The sequence below is a fragment of the Actinia tenebrosa genome, unplaced genomic scaffold, assembly GCF_029948245.1.
Source record: "Actinia tenebrosa isolate PJP-AT-01 unplaced genomic scaffold, QUT_ActTen_1.0 PGA_scaffold5__44_contigs__length_20552954, whole genome shotgun sequence".
Taxonomy (NCBI): domain Eukaryota; kingdom Metazoa; phylum Cnidaria; class Anthozoa; order Actiniaria; family Actiniidae; genus Actinia; species Actinia tenebrosa.
This window is the reverse complement of record NW_028292582.1, coordinates 14,216,039-14,240,063: the sequence shown is the minus strand read 5'-3', so window position 1 is coordinate 14,240,063 and position 24,025 is coordinate 14,216,039. Positions and strand designations below refer to the sequence as shown.

The window sequence follows — 24,025 nt, the reverse complement described above, 5'->3', positions numbered from 1 at the left end:
ATAACATCTTGAATTCAGAAACTCGTCGGAAATACTTTACAAACTTAATTTCCAAGTTGGATTTTATCACGATACAATGTATTTACCTTATTGACCTGTTTTGATATGAGTTTTGGAACATTTGAGGTTTTTTAAGATACAATTTCAGCAAAATTTTGAAAATATAGATGTAAACAGTTCACGGTTAACTGAACTTTGTTCACTCGAAGTTCCGAAGTTAGTTGCCAACTTGGGAACTTCCGAACGAACTTCCGAACCCGCCGTGGTAAAGTAATGTGAAATGCACTGTAACAGGAGTTTGGGGCCACTGTGTACTTCACACAATACTGGAAGGATCCTCGCGTTGCCTTTGACAAAGACAATAATGGTTCTTTTCTCATCCTCCGTGGTGAACACCTAAACAAGCTATGGCTACCTGATACCTACATCATTAACGCTAGAAAACTCTCTGTTGAAACCGCTACTTATTCAGCAGAAGTCTTTGGGAACGGAGATATAACATATTCGTACAGGTATTTCAAAACAATTGTTGCTGATTGACATTTGAAGTTTTGTTACTAAGAGTGTTTATTTCATGTAGGATGTCAGTCACTGCTTTGGCGAAAATGAATTTCGCAAACTACCCAATGGATAACCAGATACTAAAAATAGATATCAGTAGCTGTAAGTAACCCAATGGATAGCCAGATACTAAATATAGATATCTATAGCTGTAAGTAACCCAATGGAAAACCAGATACTAAATATAGATATATATAGCTGTAAGTAACCCAATGGATAGCCAGATACTAAATATAGATATCTATAGCTGTAAGTAACCCAATGCATAACCAGATACAAAATATAGATATCTATAGCTGTAAGTAACCCAACAAATTGGGTGTCATCATATTACTTTAATAATGTGACTTGAATGGGATTCCTTTTACAGATAGCTACTTGGCTGAGCAGCTGACTCTGAAGTGGAAGAAAGGCTCGATGGTTTACAACGAAATGGCAGGTTATGTGGTGAAGAGTGAAAATGAAACCAAGCAAATTATAGGTAGACGCTGCGATTTGTCGGACCGATTCTTCGCCAGAATTTATCGAGAAGCAAATCATTCGTTTTGAATTATATACTCTGTGAAAATTTGGGTCGAAATGAGAAAATCTGTGTGTTTATTAAAATTCACAGATTTTGTGAATCGGGTCGATTCAAGGTTTTTGAATGGGGCTCCAAACTACACACGATTTGCTTCCCGGTTGTTTCGAACCGACAAATCACGCAGCATTCCCCGCAGAACATTGACAAAATTTCGATCAGTTAGATATTAAGGCAAATCACAGGAACAGTCAGCCTTGTCTGTTGTTATGTGATGTAATATATAATTAGGATGATGGATGTCTAATTAATGGACTTTTCTTATGAGGCAGCCATTTTGATTTTGGCTAGAACATTAGAAAACTCATTCAACTTTTTACATTTTTTCTTCGTAGAATAATAAGGCAACTGACGCGATATAAAATATACTGGGAATACAGAAAACTTTATATTTCGAAAAATCCACATTTTAATAAACTGCTGTTATTTGATAGGTAACAAAACTAACTATTATAGTACACAACTTAAAAGGGGTTGACCACGACAAACTCGTTGCTATGGTAACTGTTCACGTGATCATTTTCACAAAAAAGTGATCCTAAATTCATAGTGTTTAATAAGGCTAGCCTAACGGTTATCAAGATATAGGTTTGTGTTTGCTATAAAATAATTCCTATTCCTATTCCTCTAAAGCTCAAAACTATAAGAAGTCACCTTAAATGACGAGGCACTGGGAAGAAAACATTACCTTTACAGTAAAGGTCTATTAGTACGCATGCGCATCTCTAATCTTTGTATCATTTAAAAATCAAACAAAAAGACATGGCGGCCATGTTGGATAATAACGTTATAATCCAATATGGCGGCCACGACGTTACCTTAAAGCCACCAAAGAAGTGATACAATGTGTTTCTTTTCTGTCAAGGGGATTGGAATTTCCTTTCATTTTCCATTACCGTTCGCCGTCGCCTTGGTTACTTCATCATGCAGTTTTTCTTTCCCTGCATTCTGTGTGCAGTCGTATCATGGTTGCCATTCTGGATGGATCGTTACGAGATCGGTGACCGCATGGCTCTAAGCATCACTACCTTGTTAACAGAAGTGTTCTTGTCCCAGTACATCAATAGTAACATGCCTTGTGTCAGTTACATCAAAGCAGCTGATCAATATCTTTTGGCCACCTTCATCTTCATCTTCATGGGGTTGTTGGAGAATGTAGTGGTCTACAACTTCCGCTCAGACGTGAGAAAATTGAAAAAAGTAAAAAAGAAAACCAAAGCCACCAAATTGGAGGTAAAGTACAAAACGCATTCAAAGTTTAGCGGGAAATCTTTACGTAGCGCATCATATGTGCGTCTCAAAGCGCCACCCTATTTTTCCATTTCAGACCGCGTGTCATTCCCAAGAGTATCATTTCTTTGTTTAACAGATGCACATAACAACATGAATATGGATACCTTTAAACAAAGAATCTTATTCTCAAGAGAATGACACGTGGTCTGAAATAGGAAAACAATAAGACAAATTATAAAAGTCTGTTTTCTGCTGTGCTTGCCTTATGTTTCTTCATAGTTTGAGTTGCAGGACATCTACTGCTATGGCCAAGAAATATCACCAAGCCAAGAAATTATGACGGAAAGTCCCAGAAACAATCTAGAGCAAGAAGCATCGTCCAATAGCGCTGATCATAATGAGAACAAGATGGACGCTGAAGAAGCCACAGAGAAAGATCAGTCTCTTGTTGTTGACAAGATATCCCGTGTTTTGTTCCCACTAGCTTTCATTGTTTTTCAGGCCTATTATTTTGGAAGACATTTGCAAATAAGCTAAAAAGATCGAGTCTTAATGCAGCTAGCTGAGATAATGAGAAACGCAAATGCCATGAACCGATCAAGTGGATCAAATATTTCAAGGGTAGCGTTTTTGCAATCGTAAATGTAACGCTTTCGCATTAAATAGTCCATTACGTATAAGGTATTTAGACACTTTGATTATCGGTATATTCTCTCTCTACTTGTGCAGCAATTGATCTTGTTACGAGGAAAATATACTTAAAGCTTTTAACTTGTATAGATTTAATAGTACATACATGCTTCAAAATTAGTATTCTTAAAGAACTGATGTAGATAACAATGAACAGTGCAAGGCCTTCTCCAGGTCAATTATACACTTAGGGATCATGTGAATTATCTTGTTCTGTCAAGCTAGTTTTTCTCGAAAGGAAAAGACCTGTTCAGTGCAATAAGCTCATGCTTGCGCTGCACTTCAGCAGCGCTATTTCAAGTCTGTTCTGCTACAGGCATTTACATACTTCATGTGGCATCGACTGTAACAATGGCTTATATATGATCAGTAAAGACTTGAAAATTGTTTTCAACAGTTGTCAGGATATTATATTCTATTTTCTGTCAGAATACAGAGCCGTTAGGATAGTTAGTACAAGAACATAGTTGCTATTACAGTACACTTTATTATTTATGTCACTTGTTCTTATATTCAGTCGGATTTTCCAAACCTTTTTGTAGAATTTTTATGTTTACATCCTTTTCGTGAATTTTTTCAAGACATTTTCGTGAAAACTAATTTGTCAGACTCGTCTTTCCAGTGAATGAGAAAAGGTACGACGAATATATGTGATTCGCTTATTTGCCAAAGTGTGGAGAATTGCAAATTTGATCAGACGATAAAACGATTTAATAATCTTAAAATATCTTCTGCTATGTCATAAAAGCGATAGAGACTAAGTTCTTATGACGCTACGCGTCGTAGTTTCCTACGCTCCTCTCGTGTTCTCTCAACATCCCGCGTGTTTTGATCAGAGCATCAAACACGGAAAACTGTTTTTGATCTGTTAATTCGCCGTCTTAGCTCGTTAGGCTTGTTATCGTTGCAAAACCTGAAGCTTCAGCTTCTAAGTTAAGAGACACATCAAAGAGTAGAAAGTCTTTTTCCATTTTTTCTCGAAGCCTGAAGTAAGGATATAGTGGAAAAGTAAGAAAACATTTTTGTAAAAAAGGTGTCAATCTAAAACCATGTCTTTACCGGCCAAATAGAGCATAGGTTTTCAGCCAATCAGAGCGCGCGTACTATCTAAGCTATATCAGAATGATATAACACAGTTAAAAGCCTTATAGGAGTACTTACCTTTTAGCTAATTTAATCAGTGTTAGACCAGTAAATAATAGCAATATCCATTTTTTAACCCTAAGCGAAACTCAATTACTTTATATCTTCTTCACGATTACTTCAATTGTGATATCTTCAAACTTGAGAATATACACAGCTAAAAAGGAGATACTTTTGAAAATAATCAAAAATAGATTCTTGTTATTTTTCTTCTTTTGTTTTCAACTTCTTCATGTGGTTCTAGAACTGTTACAACTATGACGACTCTTGTTTTGTTTCTACATAATGAAAATAAATGAAGTGGAAGACTTCACTAACAAATCTACATTCAGTAAGTAAACCCAAGAACGACGTTTTTGGAAAAGAAAGAAAAGAATAACGCTTAGGCTAGATTTATTACAATGTATGCTGGAGGACTTGACACAAAGCATGTATGACGCTAAACGTTTTCCGAAAAAACGGTTAGAATAGTCTCTTATTTTGGTACACCATCACCTAGTTCCTTTGGTTTAAATCAGCTTATCAATTCCAATTCATTCTTTGGCCTTTTAATTAGATTGTAGCTTGTCTTCGTTGTGATAGTCGCACGCGGTGATCCAACAATTGTAATCTCTTTGTTCCGAGCCCTTTGACTGCGCAGTGAACTTCTTTTTTTTTTTTTTAATCATTTTAATTTATGCCAATTTTGAGTGTTTTTGGCCATCCGTCAATCAATCAATTTTTATTTAGTACCAACATCGCAAAATTACATATACTAAAATACAAAAATACAGAAAATTGGTACAAGCCAGCTGTACTACCAATAGGCTAAACGAGACAGTTAGCAATTCCTTTGCAGTGGTCTAACATGCAAACAATATGTTTGTATATGTAATAGGACTCCATACTGTCCAATTAAGAAATGATTAGAAGAGGAAAATTCCGAGGGTCCACTTCCAAAATTGGATGAGGCCGTAGGCCGAGTCCAGTTTGGCAGTCAAAAGAATTTTTCGAGTCTAATTATTTCTTGATTGGGGAGCATGAAACCCCATTACCTATTAATTATATAGCTGCCTAATTAATCCCATATCAACAAGACCTTTCCAATTAAGAAAATAATTGGACATTCAAGGGCGGATCCAGCCAAAAGTTTGGGGGGGGGGCTAATTGAGTTTAGGGGAGGCTAATTGAGTTTCTTCCGTCAACACAACAGAAAACAATATAAAAAAGCATCGTTTTTTTCTGCTAAAGGGAGGTGTGGCTTCAGCCCCCCTTGCCCCCACCCTCCTGGATCCGCCCTTGACATTTACCTATATGGGATTAATGAGAAGCTGTATAATGAATATTGTAAAGCATGTAACTAAGAATTCCATGTAGCACTAAACCATTAAAATTACCCGTTTTATATTATATACTTTATTTTCAAAGTGCAAATTTTAACTTTTAACACCCAAAAACTTGGTATTTGAATTACAAACTCTCAATGAATTAAAATGTGGAAAACACTATTTTTTTTTGATAAAACACACATTTGCTCGTGACACCTGCCTCATTATTGACAAGTTTCATTTGCAATAATAGTCTGTTGGTACTCATTGCTGTGCGTGTGGTTGTATACAGATGTACATCCATACAGTTCAACCTTCATCGATATGTGTCCTCTCCATCTAATGTATCGTGTCTTGATGGGTACCGTCAGTCTGTTGGTACTCATTGCCGTACATGTGGTTGTATACAGATGTACATCCATACAGTTCAACCTTCATCGATATGTGTCCTCTCCATCTAATGTATCGTGTGTTGATGGGTAACGTCAGTCTGTTGGTGCTCATTGCTGTGCATGTGGTTGTATACAGATGTACATCCATACAGTTCAACCTTCATCGATATGTGTCCTCTCTATCTAATGTATCGTATCTTGATAGGTACCGTCAGTCTGTTGGTACTCATTGCTGTACATGTGGTTGTATACAGATGTACATCCATACAGTTCAACCTTCATCGATATGTGTCCTCTCCATCTAATATATCGTGTGTTGATGGGTAACGTCAGTCTGTTGGTGCTCATTGCTGTGCATGTGGTTGTATACAGATGTACATCCATACAGTTCAACCTTCATCGATATGTGTCCTCTCTATCTAATGTATCGTGTCTTGATAGGTACGGTCAGTCTGTTGGTACTCATTGCTGTGCATGTGGTTGTATACAGATGTACATCCATACAGTTCTATCCTCATCGATATGTGTCCTCTCCATCTAATGTTTTGTGTCTTGATGGTTACCGTCAGTTTGTTGGTACTTATTGCTGTGCATGTGGTTTTATACAGATGTACATCCATACAGTTCAACCTTCATCGATATGTGTCCTCTCCACCTAATGTATCGTGTGTTGATGGGTAACGTCAGTCTGTTGGTGCTCATTGCACTACGTGTGGTTTTATACAGATGTACATCCATACAGTTCCATCCTCATCGATATGTGTCTACTCCATGCTATGGGCAGGATTCTAACGTATCGTGTCTTGACGGGCACCGGAAGTTCATGCGTCACAACTGTGTTTATGTCAGTATTACCAATGAAGCGCTGTCAAAAATAAAAACATGAGGGAAAATTAAACAGTTATGTGAATTTTTTTCATTTACCAGCGTACTTAGCTATGCTCATATATATTGGACACCATTTGATCAAGTCGAAACATTTCAATTATAGATACTATAAACGACAACAGTAAAAAAAAACAGTGTAAATAAAATACTTTATATGAAGTTGATCACAAAGGGAGTGACAGAGCAGAAAAACATAATGATTTAATCTTACCGTAATTTTACCGACATGTGTTTGAAGCTGCGTCGTCACCATGTTGAGGGCGCAACTTAACAATTACGTAGTTTTAAAATGTCTTTGCTATTACCTTTGTGCAGTTTTCATCCCCTCTGTAGTCTTGCCAAGTGATGGTATCGTTTGAGAAGGACAAAGTGTACTCCTTCACCCACTGGTTTCGTTTAACGTTTCTCCCTTGTGTGGCGATCTTTGTCACCCATTTCATTGTCCCCAAGTCTATCTGCATGTACTCGCCAATTCTATTTTGTTTTGCGCACCACCCCCCGTCCCAAATAAAATTCGGGGTTTCGTAAAGACGGCCGTGAGAGGGACTGCAATATCCGACATGATACGTCGACGAGGCTGAAATTTGATTGTCTTGTATCTTTCCGTCTTGCATTCCAAGAGGATCGGAACAACCTAAATGCAAGCCAAAGAAATGTTCGTGATTTATTCACACTACTGGGCACAATACTTTTGTAAATTTAAGTTACTGCAGCAATAAAATATTTGAAAGAAGTAATAATCTACTATCGTTCTCACTGTACCATTATATGAGTATGGGAGCAGATCTGGCTCCACACGAGGTAACACAGCACGAGTACGTGTAAGAGCGACTGGGCAGGAGTCTGGTTATCCTCATGTACAGATTTTCCTTACATGTCTACCCAACATCAAATCATGGTAACATTTATAAAGATGCTCAGAATGTGCTTTTTTACCTGAGATATCGGTGAAAGTTTTGCATTTCTTCTCTTCCTCCATCTTCGATCCTTCACACAAAAGTGGAGCACTGGTGTTCATGGGGGTGATACAACCACGGTAACGAACTAGAGGACAACGACATGGAGACCATGGACCCCACTGGGTCAACCTTCCATCTGGATGATTCAAAGCAAGAAGAGGGTTGTAAGTAGTTAGTTAGGTAGACCGAAAGAGAAGCAGAAATGCAAGCCGGCAGGTAGGTTATAGGATGGTAGGTTATAGATTAACATTATTTGGAATAGATAACTAGGGTACTAACTATGGTAGGTTGGTAGGCGAGTAGAGAAATAGATAGGTAACTTACAGCTGCACTTGAACGTGCCCCAATAGAAGTCAGGTGCACACCACTGATTGGAAGGACAAGGATTGGAAGAACAGTGGTTCTGAAGGAAGGAAATAACGACATGCATAAGAACTTTTAACAGGAAGTAGCGTGAAATTATTAAAATGAAGGAAACAGAACGAATAATGTAACACAAGGACCGTTTTCCTTGTGGCACTCTAAAAAGTGTTTGCTTTTGTGGTGGGGGAGGGGATGGACAAACAAGTGGTTTTACCTTGATTGGACAGTATTCAAAGCCTTTCTTAGATACCACGTGATCTGGGTTTGACACGTGATCAGCGTCATTCAGTTCACATGTTCTCGCCATTCCTTCTACTGGACCCAGGTTGTACGACACACATTTGTCTTTAAGATAACATTTGTGCTGGCAATCCTCTAATCCGGGTGCTAAGATTCTGAAAGACCTGATGAGGTGACCAGTGAAGATCTTGTTTTTCCTACAGTCAAGATAGTCAAGCACCTTACAACCACCATCACCTGTTTGTAAGGTAAACGTTTATAGTAACAAATTATTACGAAAGTAATATCATGAGACTGATATAACCGAGTTCTTTGCCTTGGTATTTTTATTGCAAACTTAGTAATGCGTTTTTTGCTCATATTCAGTCTTGATTAAGCTTGATTATGTATAACATTATATATTTTCGAAAAGAATTGATAACCAATAAAACGAAAAAGTAGAAACAAGAAGCTTTGAAAATATACCACCTGTAAATTACATTGCCATAAGACCACCGGCTGGAACACACGTGAATACAATACAATCTTTGGAGACAAATCTCCTTTGAAATTTATAGTGTCGTACATTTGTGACAATGCACACGATTTTTGAAAAAAAGCTGCAAAAAATTAAGGGAATCAGGGGTAGGGTAACGATCGAGCACTCGCCTCTCACCTCTGGTTCGATTTCTTGATTTGTTATCACATTAGAAGGGTTTGTTAGTTCTTTCCCTTGATTCGAGAGTTTTCCTTGGGATTTTTGTCCCTCCCCAAAATCTACGAAGGGTTAGCCGTAACCGGATCGATGTGCGAGTTAACTGTGCCCTGCTTTGATCAGCAAAGAGGTTGTTTCAGGGTTTGATCTGAGAGTTAGCAATGCCGTGACATGAGTTTGATCAGCCCAGAGGGTGTTTTAGGGAGCGATCTGTGATTTAGCCGTGCCCTGACATAGATCAGCCGACACTGATTCAGGCTTTGCTAAAAAAAATTTAAGGTTGAAGATTGAAATTTTTATGTCCGGACTATTTTACTCAACCAGATCTTCATCGAACTTGACAGGGAAGTCGTCTCGACCGCAGATGAATTGTTTTAATTTTAAAGGCCACACTTTCATCTGTATCCTAAAGTGGTTAACCATTTTTAAAATGAAATAAATTCATAATTTTTTGTAAAAGTGAAATAACATTTAAAAGCCTTACAGGAGTACTTACCTCTAGCTAATTTAATCAATGTTAGACCAGTAAATAAGAGCAATATCCACTCCATTTTGTAATCCTAAGCAAAACTCAAATTCTTTGTCTTTCTTCACGATTACTTCAGTCAAATGTTATACAAACTTGAGAATATACACAGCTAAAAAGGAGATACTTTTGAAAATAATTAATAATTGATTCTTGTTATTCTTCTTCTTTTGTTTTCAACTTCTTCATGTGGTTCTAGAACTGTTACAACTATGACGACTTTTGTTTTGTTTCTACGATAATGAAAATAAACGAAGTGGAAGACTTCACTAACAAATCTACATTCAGTAAGTAAAACCAAGAACGACGTTTTTGGAAAAGAAAGAAAAGTATAACGCTTAGGCTAGATTTATAAGAATGTAATTAGAACTTGACACAAAGTATGTATGACGCTAAACGTTTTCCGAAAAACGGTCAGAATAGTCTCTTATTTTGGTACACCATCACCTAGTTCCTTTGGTTTAAATCAACTTATCAATTCCAATTCATTCTTTGGCCTTTTAATTAGATTATAGCTTGTCTTTGTTGTGATAGTCGCACGCGGTGATCCAACAATAAAAGCAATCTCTATGTTCCGAGCCCTTTGACTACGAAGTGAACTTCTTTTTTTTAATCATTTTAGTTTATGCCAATTTTGAGTGTTTTTGGCCATCCGTCAATCAATCAATCTTTATTTAGTACCAAAATCGCAAAATTACATATACTTAAATACATAAATACAGAAAATTGGTACAAGCCAGCTGTAATACCGATAGGCTAAACGAGACAGTTAGCAATTCCTTTGCAGTGGTCTAACATGCAAACAATATGTTTATATTGTAATGCATGTAACTAAAAATTCCATGTAACACTAAACCATTAAAATTACCCGTTCTATATTTTATTCTTTATTTTCAAAGTTGCGAATTTTAACTTTTAACACCCAAAAAAACTTGATATTTGAATTACAAACTCTCAATGAATTAAAATCTGAAAAACACTATTTTTTAGATAAAACACACATTTGCTCGTGAAACGTGCCTCATTATTGACAAGTTTCATTTGCACGAATAGTTTGTTGGTACTCATTGCTGTGCATGTGGTTGTATACAGAAGGACATCCATACAGTTCAACCCTCATCGATATGTGTCCTCTTCATCTAATGTATCGTGTCTTGATGGGTACCGTCAGTCTGTTGGTACTCATTGCTGTGCGTGTGGTTTCATACAGAAGCACATCCATACAGTTCAACCCTCATCGCTATGCGACCCTTCCATGCCTGTGGTAGAATGCTAACGTATCGTGTCTTGACGGGCACGGGAAGTTCGTGCGTCACAACTGTGTTTATGTCAGTATTACCAATGAAACGCTGTGAAAAATGAAAATATGAGGGAAAATTAAAACGTTTAATGGGATATTTTCTGATTTAACAGCGTACTACGCTAAACATATGCTCATATATATATTTTACCCAATTTTGTCGAAACATTTTGTTAAATTATAGATACTATAAACGAGAAGAGAAAAACAAAGCCACTCCGAAGTTGAAGAAAAATTGGGTCGAGATTGCATAGCAGTGCATTTTGGGGTTGTTTTAGTGGAGAAAATAGCTGCCATGTTAGAAATATGTTCCCTAGAACAGCCCCACAATGCACTGCAATGCTAAGTCGACCCAGTTTTTTCTTCAACCTCGGAACGGCTAATATTGAGTCGATCACGCAGGAGGTGACGTCGGGACAGAAAAACATGATGCGCATGTCTACACAAGCCACACTTTTGCCGGCATTAATTGGAACTGCAATTACAGAGGTGACAGGCACCATGTTGACCGCGCAACTTAACAATTACGCAGTTTAAAAATGTCTTTGCTCTTACCTTCGTGCAGTTTTCATCCCCTCTGTAGTCTTGCCAAGTGATGGTATCGTTTGTGAAGGACAAAGTGTACTCCTTCACCCACTGCTTACTTGCAGTGTTTCTCCCTTGTGTGGCGATCTTTGTCACCCATTTCATTGTCCCCAAGTCTATCTGCATGTACTCGCCAATTCTGTTATATTTTGCGCACCACCCCCCATCCAAATATAATCTCGGGGTTTTGTAAAGACGGCCGTTAGAGGGATCACACCTGCTGTGTAATCGCGACGAGGCCGATATTTGATTGTCTTGTATCGTCCCATCCTGCATTCCAAGAGGCCCAGAACAACCTAAATGCAAGAAGAACAATAAAAGGAATACTAAATCTCAATAAACTTGCAGTAAATCAAAATTCCTTCGTTTTTCCTCGAGAAAATAAGGGCTCGGATTACATCCAGTGATTTGTTTCCCCATTCGTCTCGCCAAAAATTCTTTTGTGCACCGTAGAACCTGAACGAAAAAGTTTTTCCATTGTCTTACAATAGCTTATTAAAGCAACTTTTATCACTATTTTATAAATATAGTGTAATATAAGTTACGTGTTCGGAGAAAATTACTCATGTTTCTTCCTTAGTTTTGGTTTTGTTTTTTTTTTTTTTTTTGTATAGAGCTTGATTTTCGCTATTTTGCTTCCAATATTGTACGAACGCATATGATTCCGGAGTGATTCTCTCAAAAACAAGCTCGGGAAACCCATTTTTCTTTGCATTTTTGAAATCAGCATTAAATTTCAGGTTAAAAAAGTTTCAATTTTCAATTTTCTGTTTATTATTTACCAAATTAAAGTAGTCAGCCACTTTAGAATCTGGACTATAGTCATGTCTAGATTTTCCTTCTATCCGTAACCTAACATCAAATCATGGTAACATTGATAAAGATGCTCAAAATGTGCTTTTTTACCTGAGATATCTGTGACTGATTTGCACTTCTTCTCTTCCTCCAACTTCGATCCTTCACACAAAAGTGGAGCACTGGTGTTCATGGGGGTGATACAACCACGGTAACGAACTAGAGGACAACGACATGGAGACCATGGGCCCCACTGGGTCAACCTTCCATCTGGATGATTCAAAGCAAGAACAAGAAGAGTTGTTAGTAGTTTGGCAAGGAGGCAAGGAGGCAAGGAGGCAAGGAGGCAAGGAGGCAAGGAGGCAAGGAGGCAAGGAGGCAAGGAGGCAAGGAGGCAAGGAGGCAAGGAGGCAAGGAGGCAGGCAGATAAGTATTGGTAATTCATTGGTGCTATTTCGAACTAATTAGTTAGTCCTATTTCACGGATATATAGTTTGCACTCTAGATGAGCAGAGAAGTAGATAGGTAACTTACAGCTGCACTTGAACGTGTCCCAATAGAAGTCAGGTGCACACCATTGATTGGAAGGACAAGGGCTGGAAGAACAGGGGTTCTGATGGAAGAAAATAACGCAAAATAACGTAAATAACATAAAAAACTATTCACAGGAAGTAGTTAGGAAATGATGAAATGAACAAAGAACAAAACACAGAACGAGAATGTAACACAAGGCTGCTGTTCCGTGTTGCACCCCCTTAAAACGTGTTTGTGTTTTGGTGTTACGCTGGGTGGAGAAGGAGGGGGGGGTGAGGCAGATTCGAAAAAATAAGACGAGACGAGTATGAGAAAGGGTGAAAGAGGGAATAGGGCTTTGACGACTGTAAAATGCAGTGGATATTAGCAAGAACTGTGGGGCTACAATTACCCAAGCCGTATCGCAAGTAAGTCCATTCGGTTCCCTCCTCCACAATCCCTGTAACAAAGACGAAACCGGCCTGTCCAGTAAAAAAAATAATAGAGCAAAGAAAACAAACAACCGGGTGTTAAGTTTCGTTACCTTGATTGGACAGTATTCAAAGCCTTTGTTTGATACCACGTGATCTGGGTCTGACACGTGGTCAGCGTCATTCAGTTCACATGTTCTCGCCATTCCTTCTACTGGACCCAGGTTGTACGACACACATTTGTCTTCAAGATAACATTTGTGCTGACAATCCTCTAATCCGGGTGCTAAGATTCTGAAAGACCTGATGAGGTGACCAGTGAAGATCTTGTTTTTCCTACAGTCAAGATAGTCAAGCACCTTACAACCACCATCACCTGTTTGTAAGGTAAACGTTTATAGTAACAAATTATTACGAAAGTAATATCATGAGACTGATATAACCGAGTTCTTTGCCTTGGTATTTTTATTGCAAACTTAGTAAGTAATGTTTACAACATGAGCGGCTGTGATGTATCGGCTATACAACAAAACAATCACGAGCCAAAAGAACTGGTGAAATTAACTAATAATTCATAATTCTTTATGGACATCATGAATTCATATGCTGATAATGCTAAATATCAAAACAGTATACATTCACTTGTGGTTGTATGTAATTAGCATTTTCATTGTAAGGTTTGTATCTGGTTTACATGATATTTATGTGACCCGATTTCAAAAGCTGGATTGCTTGAACCCTTATCAATTATTCATGAATTTTACAATACATCCATACCCCCCTCCCCCATCATATTCAGTTTTGAAATGGGATCCGCTAAAAAAAAAGAAACAAGAACTTCGGCTTAAAGAGAGTGAGCCCCATATGGCAGCTTTTTTCATTGCCATGAGAACTCTGACTGAAACACACTGACGTGAATACAATACAGTCTTTGAAGGCAAATCTCCTTTGACATTTATAGTGTCGTGAATTTGTCAGAATACTCACGAATTGAAAAAGCACTGCAAAAATGTTAGGGTCAAGGCTGGGATAACGGTAGACTCTCGCCTCTCACGTCTGGGGTCTCGGGTTTGATTAGAACCGGACCTAGTATCATATGAGCAGAATTTGTTTGGTCTCTCTGAATCGTTTGAATTTTATAGGCCACAATTTTATCTGTAACTTAAAGTGTTCAATCTTTCTAAAGAAATCCATTATCTTTTGTAAACATTAAATTACATTTAAAAGCCTTACAGGAGTACTTACCTTTAGCTAATTTAATCAGTGTTAGACCAGTAAATAAGACCAATATCCACTCCATTTTGAAACCCTAAGCAAAACTCAAATACTTTGCCTTTCTTCACGATTACTTCAAATGTGATACAAACTTGAGAATATACACAGCTAAAAAGGAGATACTTTTGAAAATATTTAAAAATTGATGCTTGTTATTCTTCTTCTTTTGTTTTCAACTTCTTCAAGTGTTCTTCTAGAACTGTTACAACTATGACAACTCTGTTTTGCTGTGTTTCTAGATGAAAATCTAGCAAAACAATAGATGTACAAAGTGCACGACTGAACAAATCTGCATTGTTAATAAGTAAATCCAAAAACGACGTTTTTGAAGGGGAAAGGAAAGGAAAGGAAAGGAAAAGAAAGAAAAGAAAAGAAAAGAAAAGAAAAGAAAAGGAAGGAAAGGGAAGGGAAGGGAAAGGAAAGGAAAGGAAAGGAAAGGAAAGGAAAGGAAAGAACTTGACACACAGTATGTGTTAGGCTTTAAGTTATACGAAAAATGGTTAGAATAGTATTTCAAATGAGTAATTTAATGGTTTATTGTCACAATAAACTCTTAGTTACATGCAGTACAATATCATAAACATATGCTTTGCATTCTAGACTACTCTGCAAAGCAAAATCTCTCCAAAAATGGTATAAATTAGAATAATTTTCAAAATAAGAAGTTCTCTGAGAGCTCGGAACATAAAGATTACTTTCATTGTTGGATCACCGCTTGCGGCTATCACAACAAAGACAAGCTCAAATCTAAATTAAATCCTAAAGAATTAATTGGAATTTAGAATTTGATTTAAACCAAGGGATATAGGTAAAGGTAGGACAAAAAGAAGATACCTCTTCTTGAGACACCTGTTTGTTTACCTCGAACATTTTCATAAACTTGTAAATAGAAAACGGCTCTGGTTGTTAACGACAACTGAAAGAGGATTTATTCATTTATATATTTGTTTGTTCGTTCCTTCTTATTTTGCTTTTAAATCGAATAATTTTTAGAAGAAAATCAGTAAAGATACGCGAGCAATTATCTATTATCCTTTAATTTTCAAAGTGCAATTAAATTTTACTTTTTACAAAACCCACTGAAAAAGTCTGGTATATGAATGATTATGAACTCCTGAAGAATTTTGAAATTTGATAAACGATATTTTGAAAATAAAGCCCACTTGTGAAACTTGCCTCACTACTGACAAGTTTCATTTGCAATAAAAGTCTGTTGGTACTCATTGCTGTACATGTGGTTGTATACAGATGTACATCCATACAATTCAACCTTCATCGATATGTGTCCTCTCCATCTAATGTATCGTGTGTTGATGGGTACCGTCAGTCTGTTGGTGCTCATTGCTGTGCGTGTGGTTGTATACAGATGTACATCGATACAGTTCCATCCTCATCGATATGTGTCCTCTCCATCTAATGTATCGTGTGTTGATGGGTACCGTCATTCTGTTGGTACTCATTGCTGTGCATGTGGTTTTATACAGATGTACATCCATACAGTTCCATCCTCATCGATATGTGATTACTCCATGCTTGGGGCAGGATTCTAACGTATCGTGTCTTGATGGGTATGGTACTCATTGCATTATACGTGTGGTTTTATACAGACGCACATCCATACAGTTCCATCCTCATCGATATGTGTCGACTCCATGCTTGGGGCAGGATTCTAACGTATCGTGTCTTGACAGGCACTGGAAGTTCGTTCGTCACAACTGTGTTGCGGTCAGTATTACCAATGAAGCGCTGTGAAAAATAAAAATATGAGGGAAAATTAAACAAAAATGGGATTTTTCCTCAAACAAACAAACAAAAAAAGCATATTGGACGCAATATTATCAAGTCGAAACATTGAAGTTATAGATGTACTATAGACGAGAAGAGCAAAACAAAAAATATGTAAATGAAATACTTGATTAGCCATCCCGAGGTATTGTAAAGATTAGGCCAAGATTGTATTGCATTTCGGGACTGTTTAACAAATGATCGCAGACGATCGCAGACGATGTGAACAAAATTCTGCGATTGTGAGATTGGTCAGTTTGAATGCTCAGTTTTCCATAAAACACATGTTAATATTTGATTTTCACAAGCAAAAAAAAAAACTTTTTTAAAAATGTTTTTTCAGATATAGCTGGTTCAAAAGTATCACCACATGATTATATATACTAATTTACGTTTGTAAGCCATATAGGCAAGTAAACAACTGTCGTTTGGACTATATTTTATAAGATTGCACGTCCTGTTCTTCATAGTGATGACTCCCCTGATGAAGTATTCACGATCATAAAGTCGAACGTTTCTTTTTTGATTTGCCAGCGATTCTTTGTTTAAGTAAGGTTAACAAGAGTAGTCCACGTTGAATCTGCATGGTACTTTGTTTAACCGCTGAGTGATAATTCGGACTCAGGTGTCAACAGACCGCCGGCGATCGGCTGCGATCATATGTGAACGTTCGATTTGAGATTCTCGGTTGAGAGGATTCTGCGATCGTCTGCGATATGTGAACCAGGCTTAAGTCGATCACGCAGGAAGTGACGTCGGGACAGAAAAACATGATGCGCATGTCTTAACACAAGCCACACTTTTGCCGGCATTCATTGGAGCTACGACTACAGAGGTGACAGGCACCGTGTTGACCGCGCAACTTAACAATTACGTAGTTTTAAAATGTCTTTGCTCTTACCTTCGTGCAGTTTTCATCCCCTCTGTAGTCTTGCCAAGTGATGGTATTGTTTGTGAAGGACAAAGTGTACTCCTTTACCCACTGGTTAGTTTTAGCGTTTCTCCCTTGTGTGGCGATCTTTGTCACCCATTTCATTGTCCCCAAGTCTATCTGCATGTACTCGCCAATTCTATTATGTTTTGCGCACCACCCTCCGTCCCAAGTAGATTTCGGAGTTTTATAAAGACGGCCGTAACGGGGATAGCAATGCGGTCCGGAATACGTCGACGAAGCTGAAATTTGATTGTCTTGTATCTTTCCATCTTGCATTCCAAGAGGCCCAGAACAACCTAAATGCAATGAAAATTATCTCAGAACAGAATTGAATCCCAAGAAACTTTTTAAAAAAATAAGCGCTCGGATTTGATTCGCTGATTTGTTTTCCCGTGCAAGAAAATTGGTTTCGTCTCGCGCGGGAAAAAAACAAAAACCGATTTTATTTTTTCTAGTGTACTGAATTTACTCAAATTTGGCGCGAATCAAGAACGAATGTGCTCAGTCCTGTCAAAATATACTTAAAATAAAAAAAGCATCAAGATTTGATAAAATCATTTGAATACAATGGCTTTATATGGATTATTGTCTCCATTCTCGATATTTAAAGCTCACTTCAAAGAAAGTGAATGTACTAATTTTTAACTTCGATAACGCGGAGAGTTGTTTGCCAACTCTCCACTGAGGAGTCACCGGTCAGGTATAAAACTCATTTTGCACTAGCCTCATTTCATGATTCCTACTGCACCACGCGACTTACCTCACCACGAGTTTAATAATAGTTAATTAGATTTTGAAAGTCCAATTTCTATATTTGACACCCTATTTGTTTGACTGAATAGTCCCATGCCGAGTTTCTCTGCCATATTGAATACATTATCATAATGAAGTTATTTGGTTATATATTTTCACTATGGGAATTCGTCCACAAAGCCCTAGGCACCAATGGAATAAGTCATGGGAAGAAATCGGCTCGAGGCTTCGCGAGCGACTAGCTTAATGGTTTTTATGTGACTATGGTCATTCATCACTGTGGGGAGGGGCTGGGAGTTTTTTCCTTACTTCTTGTTTCCCGCAAACGAGCTAAAATGCGCGACTCCAGAGAGAACGGGGACGCTCATATAAGAAGCAGGGTGAACGAATTCATATCATGAGGACCCGAGACTCATGCAAATAAGCGTTGATGTGAAAAATCTCGTTTTTGGGGCTTTTCGTGGGCAAATTCCATAGTGAGAATAGTGTTCTGTGGATTGCAAGACAACGCAGTATCTTCTATTGTCCCGGCAGATGTTATGAAGCGTTTTCCGTTTTCTCTTTCAACTTTGCTGTTCAGTTCAGTTCAGTTTGTAAATATGTAACTCAGCGGCAGTCTCCTTTCAATGTTCATTATTGTAATCTATTCAATATGGCAGAGGAACCGTGTAGGGGACTATTGCACACAGACTCTAATCAGACTCGTAGCCAGTCGACAATTACGCGTTTTTCTGCTATAGATCGCAAAAGAATATAAGAAGGCAATTAATAAGCACGACGACGACGCGTGTAAGAGTAAGAGCGACTAGGCACGAGTCTGGACTATCATCATGTCCAGATTTTCCTTACATGTCTACCCAACATCAAATCATGGTAACATTGATAAAGATGCTCAGAATGTGTTTTTTTACCTGAGATATCGGTGACTGATTTGCACTTCTTTTCTTCCTCCATCTTCGATCCTTCACACAAAAGTGGAGCACTGGTGTTCATGGGGGTGATACAACCACGGTAACGAACTAAAGGACAACGGCATGTAGACCATGGACCCCACTGGGTCAACCGTCCATCTGGATGATTCAAAGCAAGAAGAGGGTTGTAAGTAGTTAGTTAGGTAGACCGAAAGAGAAGCAGAAATGCAATCAGGCAAGCAGGTTATTATGTCTGCCTGTAGGTAGTTTTGTTAGGTAGGAAGGTTATTTTGGCGTATGCATGTATTAGGAACAGATAACTTGGAAATCTAACTAGTTCCTAGATAAGCAGAGAAGTAGATAGGTAACCTACAGTTGCACTTGAACGTGTCCCTATAGAAGTCAGGTGCACACCATTGATTGGAAGGACAAGGACTGGAAGAACAGGGGTTCTGATGGAAGGAAATAACGACATAAGAACTGTTAAGAACTATTGACAAGGAATAGTGTGGAAAAAATGAAATGAATGATAGAGCAAAAAAGAGGAATTGGGAATGCAACAACAACCGTGAAGAACTCAAACTGTGTGTGGTGGTGGTGATGGGGGGGGGGGGGGGCATGATTGCAAAATATGAGACGAGTATGGAAAAGGGTAAAAGTGGGAAGACGGCTTTGATTGCGAAATTTATTGGATATTAGCAAGTACCAAGCCCCCACCCCCAATCTAGTCCCTCCCTCTCCGTGTCCCCTGCAACAACGAAGAACAATGACGCAAGGACGAAGCCTGTCTAGAAACCAAAATAATAGAACAAAGAAACAAACAGCTGATAGATGCCTTACTTTGATTGGACAGTATTCAAAGCCTTTCTTAGATACCACGTGATCTGGGTCTGACACGTGATCAGCGTCATTCAGTTCACATGTTCTCGCCATTCCTTCTACTGGACCCAGGTTGTACGACACACATTTGTCTTCAAGATAACATTTGTGCTGACAATCCTCTAATCCGGGTGCTAAGATTCTGAAAGACCTGATGAGGTGATCAGTGAAGGTCTTGTTTTTGTTACAGTCAAGATAGTCAAGCACCTTACAACCACCATCACCTGTGTAAGGAGGGAAAATGCAAATATTGAAAGAAAAACATCGAAAGAAAGTGTAAAGAGTTTGTTTTCAAAGCAATATAAATATATAAATCCTCACACACTAGGGGCCACGTACGGTAAAGTAGAAGAAGCGGGGACAGAACCTCTCATGTACACTACTTCTATATTGTAAGAGAGCTTGTGAAGAAATTCTTCATATTGCAGGTTAAAATATGTCCTCACACACTTGGAGACACACGAAAGTAGGTAACAGGGCAAAACCTTGCTAGTAAGTTTTGTTCTCATAAGCAAAAGTGTCAAAGTCACTAGCGATCGGACGAAGTGAATAACAAACTTTACTCGATTTGGGTTCTTAACTTTTCAGTCCTTCAATTTCTGGACTGTGGTCATACTCGCAAAACTTAGCTGGTTAAATTTTTGGTCAGTCGCTAAATGCAAAATTTCACCCGCATTTTGCGAGTTTGCGAGAGATGATTTCGTGTCCTGGGCAAGCGGGGACGGATCCTATTATGTACACTACTTTCTACGGTATATTGGAAGAAGGCTTGTGAAGATATTCTTCTTTTTGCAGGATAATATATGTTCTCAAACACAAGGGACGTAAGAAAATAGGTGAAGCGGGGACAGGTGTAGACTTCTTTAAAGCTTGTGAAGGATCCTTTTTCATGATGTGATAGAATTGCAAAGAAATTTTAAAAAGGACGAAAAGATAGACAAAAGTGGAGCAAAGTTTGGAACTGAATTTAGAAAACTAATTCTTCTAATGAAGATAGGAAAATATAAGAAAGAAAAAACATTAAAAACAAAACAAAAACAGAAAAAGAAAGAAAGAAAGAAAGAAAGAAAGAAAGAAAGAAAGAAAGAAAGAAAGAAAGAAAGAAAGAAAGAAAGAAAGAAAGAAAGAAAGAAAGAAAGAAACGATAACTTCAGTCTAACATATCCCTCAAGTTATCGTTTTTTTCCATTTCAGTTATTTGAATGACGCCAGGGCCGTCGAAATGCTAGACGAAAACGAACGAGAAATCATCAAGCTTCGCGGGTCGCACTTAACGAGAATAGTAGTAAAAAAGGCAAAACAAATCCATAGCAACAGAAATAATAAGAAAACTAAACGAATAAAAAGTACCAATCTATAAAAATATTTGAAATTTACCTTTAACAAGTGTAGAAAGTCCAGTTATGAACAGAATAAGGGAGTCCAAATGCATTTTTTTCGCGTAGGTAAGACTTGAACACTTTTCGCTAACTAGCGAGACCACTTCCACATTAACATAACAATTTCCTTTTAAATAAAAAGCGCAAAACTGATTAATTATTAAAATAATCTGTATTTTTGTGCAAATAGCACCGTGTATTTGTACTCACTTTTGTCTTGCCTTGCTATTATTGCGCGCTATCTTGTTGTATTTTCTTGGAACTTACCTCCTTTTGATATAGTAATATTGATCTGCTGAATGACTTGCCCGCAGTGATGTTCACAAACAAATAGGATTCTATTGCTTGGTATCAATTAACTGTCAGGAATGAATCTCATTACCAACCTACAATGACAGGCTAACACTGCCAATCATGTGCTATCAACCAGAGAGTATTCTATTGCTTGTTATCAATCGGCTGAACTAGTAAATCTCAACCTCAATTCGCAATAAAAGGCAAATATTGTTTTCCCAGGCTTTTGCTGGAAATTATTTGCCATTTACTAGTAACAGCTAAGAATTCCCCACTAAAGAATGAGATCTATGAGATCTAAAACGAACCAACTAAAATACGTCAACCTGTTAGTTCTTTTCATTGACCTAATTAACACCATTGCAGATCTTGCGCCTTCTATAAAGACATCAAATACTTCAATTAAAATCCACATGAGTAAATAATTAAAATCCACATGAGTAAATCCTAATTAAAGGAGAAGACTGCATCGATCTATGACAGGTGCTTCTTTTTCAAGCAAACGAAAATCTTCAAATTTTTAAGCAAATCTTATTTTGCGATTTAAGACAGGACAGGAATAGCGTAGGGTCATCATACCGGTTTCCATTTCTGGTTTTCTCTTCGTCATAACCTTCTTCTGGCGATTTGCGACAAAAATAAAACCCATGCTTTTTTAAGAACTGCTATAAAAGTTTAAAATGATGTTGCAATTATCGTTTGGTTGTACTTTTGCATCTTAATAAACTTTGCACTATTTCCCCCTCATTTCCACGTCGCTTGCTTGTTATTTGTTGTGTAAAAGTAGTAGATGGATCGATGTAAATCGCTCTTGGGGATAATATTATATAAAATATTTGTTTGAATAATAAAAAAGAAAATTTTTTTAATGCTTTTACTTAAATGTTCAAAAATCCTGGAAGTAATATATTTTTTACTTAATATACAGTCAATGTCATTAATGTTGTCCACCGAAAAGAGGCATTTACACATTTACACATTTACATATTTAGACTAAAAGAAATATCAAGTGTTTCCTCGAATATTCTTGCATAAAACAAACGCTGAAATACCATTCTCCATCTTGAATCCTCACTAAATAGCAACGATTTTTTGGCAGGATCTACCCCCTGAATTCAAACAAATGTCTACATACTGTTTCAAAAAAAGGGTCAAACAATATCTTTTAACCAAACAAAATTCGTCCTGTGGAAAAAAACTAAACTATTTCACTTTCAATATTCGTCTTCCTCTTTATTTCTCGTTCTTGTTATGTCTTGTCGCTAGTTGCCGTTCACATTTGTCACCTTCGACGCTTTTCTGCGGCTATTTGTGTGTGTGTTACTCTCTGGAGCTACTGAATGAAATTATAACTTAAATTGCCTCGGGTCTAACTTTGAAAACCTTACGGTTCCTTTAGCCTCAAATTACCACAAATATTCTTGGGCCATATTACTTGGGCAAAACATCAACATCAATATAATACAAGATATGCTTCATCTTGTAACCTTGTCCCTCCACCTACTCGCACAAATTATGGCAGATTTACATTCCAATCTGTCAAAAGTAAGATTTGGGAGGAAATTCCAATTGATATTAAAAATGTCAAATCGATAAAACTTTCCAAGTTCAATTTAAAATCTATCTTGATTTCAACACAGATTTGAGATATAATTCTAACTCTAAGTTCGTGATTTTTTCCCTCTTTATTCATTCTTTCATATAAAAATAATGTATATATGTATGTATATGCTTTTTATGTATGTTTATATATTTACCTAGTTAAACATTTATTATTCAGATAAACTCGTAAATAGATCTGCTATCTTGTCCACTAGCACTTGTAAATTTACTATTTTGTGTGGCTGTCGACTCGAAAGTTTTTACTATTTCGACAGCCACGCACACCCAAACACGATTGTTATTATTTATTAATTGGTTTATTTTAATTCAATTGTATATTTGTATTTATAAAATAATTGGGATACTACGCGCGCTATGATTGGTCAAAAACCATGTTTGATGAAATTATCAAAACACGCTATTGCAACTGTCAGATTTTAATCTATCGCGCGCGCACATTGGTCAGTTTGAATAAGACGGCAGGTAGGGAGAATTTACTTAAATTTGCATTTTTTCGATCTTTTCGCGAGTTTGTTATTTTACAAAGCAAATCAAAAACAGTTTTCTTGGGATGTTGGGAGAAAACTCGAGAAGATGTGTGAAGCTACGCTCCTCTCGTGTTCTCTCAACATCCCGCGTGTTTTGATCAGAGTATCAAACACGGAAAACTGTTTTTGATCTGTTAATTATAAAATAATTGGGATACTACGCGCGCTATGATTGGTCAAAAACCATGTTTGATGAGAGTATCAAAACACTCTATCGTCATTTTAGCGCGCGCGAGTATTGCAACTGTCAGATTTTAATCAATCGCGCGCGAACATTAGTCAGTTTGAATAAGACGGCACGTAGGGAGAATTTATTTATACTTTGCTTTTTTTCGATCTTTTCGCTGATAATCGATGCCGATCGATGCTGCTGATAAATCAAGGAGTTAGGACGTAATGAACTGATGTAGATAACAATGAACAGTGCAAGGCCTTCTCCAGGTCAATTATATACTTAGGGATCGT

The 24,025-nt window shown here is 37.5% G+C and overlaps 2 protein-coding genes across 2 annotated transcripts; one reads left to right on the top strand and one right to left on the bottom strand.

The window, feature by feature from the left end:
- The first annotated feature begins 581 nt into the window (after positions 1-581).
- Positions 582-2,911, top strand: LOC116297092 (gamma-aminobutyric acid receptor subunit rho-1-like). The gene is made up of 4 exons (XM_089038092.1): positions 582-663; positions 932-1,042; positions 2,100-2,374; positions 2,654-2,911. Exons 1-4 carry the CDS (start codon positions 582-584, stop codon positions 2,909-2,911), a joined length of 726 nt encoding a protein of 241 aa, XP_088894218.1.
- Positions 2,912-5,661: 2,750 nt separating this feature from the next.
- Positions 5,662-21,488, bottom strand: LOC116297077 (uncharacterized). The gene is made up of 19 exons (XM_089038090.1): positions 21,327-21,488; positions 21,115-21,243; positions 19,699-19,961; positions 19,232-19,310; positions 18,859-19,017; positions 17,162-17,490; positions 16,078-16,221; positions 14,446-14,509; positions 13,314-13,576; positions 12,791-12,869; positions 12,368-12,526; positions 11,432-11,757; positions 10,785-10,925; positions 10,310-10,367; positions 8,331-8,593; positions 8,078-8,156; positions 7,731-7,889; positions 7,100-7,428; positions 5,662-6,771 (listed from the first exon to the last, which is right to left on the bottom strand). Exons 2-19 carry the CDS (start codon positions 21,167-21,169, stop codon positions 6,625-6,627), a joined length of 3,096 nt encoding a protein of 1,031 aa, XP_088894216.1. The 5' UTR covers positions 21,170-21,243; positions 21,327-21,488; the 3' UTR covers positions 5,662-6,624.
- Positions 21,489-24,025: the final 2,537 nt, after the last annotated feature.